Source organism: Penaeus monodon, chromosome 30 (assembly GCF_015228065.2).
Source record: "Penaeus monodon isolate SGIC_2016 chromosome 30, NSTDA_Pmon_1, whole genome shotgun sequence".
NCBI lineage: Eukaryota > Metazoa > Arthropoda > Malacostraca > Decapoda > Penaeidae > Penaeus > Penaeus monodon.
The window spans coordinates 31,088,522-31,089,384 of NC_051415.1; the positions used below are offsets into that span (position 1 = coordinate 31,088,522).

The window sequence follows — 863 nt, forward strand, 5'->3', positions numbered from 1 at the left end:
GTGGTTTGTGGGGGGAAAAGCACATTCCTCGTATGGATAGTCTTTCAATTCTCATTTATTCAAAATCAGTCTTTACCATTTTCCCTAGACCCCATAGCCATCGGACGACGTGAGCTGGGCTGTGCCCCCCCGGAAGTCGTGCCATCAGCCCCCAAATTCAGTGCGTGACGGCTGGGGCATCCCCCCCAGTTCGCGTGGATCCCAAAGTACGACTGCGCGAAAAGGGAGCGATGAGTTTAATGCACTGCGTTGACGTGGTTTTTTGTTTTTCAGGGGCATTTTCTGTTAAGGGTTCTGGGTATTATGTCAAAAATAGGGTATTAAAACTAATGCGACTGAGGGAGATGTAGTGTCTTCTTTTCCCCCCCTATTTTTTAGCTATTCTGTTGTTTATAAAAGTGGAAAACGAGTATTAGTTCAATTATTTAAAATAAGGGGAAACGTCTGCTACTGTTTAATGAAAGACTGCAATTTTTGATGGAAATGGATGTGACCTGTGCCTATTACAAAAAATAGACGAGACCCGCAGTGGATCAAGCCAAAAAACTCCAACGACCCCTCAAACGGCCCCCCCAGACCACACTTTGGTCCGAAAGGGACAGCCGAAAAAATTCTGACTTCCTCTGGTTTTTCCCCTGAGTGAGGGAAAACACCGCGAATTTTAGGTAATAATCACCCTTAGAAACTACTTTAATCAAAATATCAATCCCGATATTCCCTTGTACTTACAGGTCATACGTTTACTGTCCAGGCCCAAAGGGTCTCCGGGGCAGGTGCAGGGATCACCCCCCCCCCACCATCCTGCGTCGCGGGGCCTGGTTTCGTCAGGGTTTGGTTTACATGACACCGACAAGCTAATATGA

General features: G+C 46.7%; 1 protein-coding gene across 1 annotated transcript in view; it reads left to right on the top strand.

The window, feature by feature from the left end:
- The window catches only part of LOC119592408 (apical endosomal glycoprotein-like), a 5,785-nt gene extending 4,922 nt beyond the window's left edge, over positions 1-863 (top strand). The window contains exons 7-9 of the mRNA XM_037941230.1: positions 70-160; positions 274-317; positions 732-863. Of these exons, the coding sequence (XP_037797158.1) occupies positions 70-160; positions 274-317; positions 732-863 (267 nt within the window). The remainder of the gene's footprint in view (positions 1-69; positions 161-273; positions 318-731) is intronic.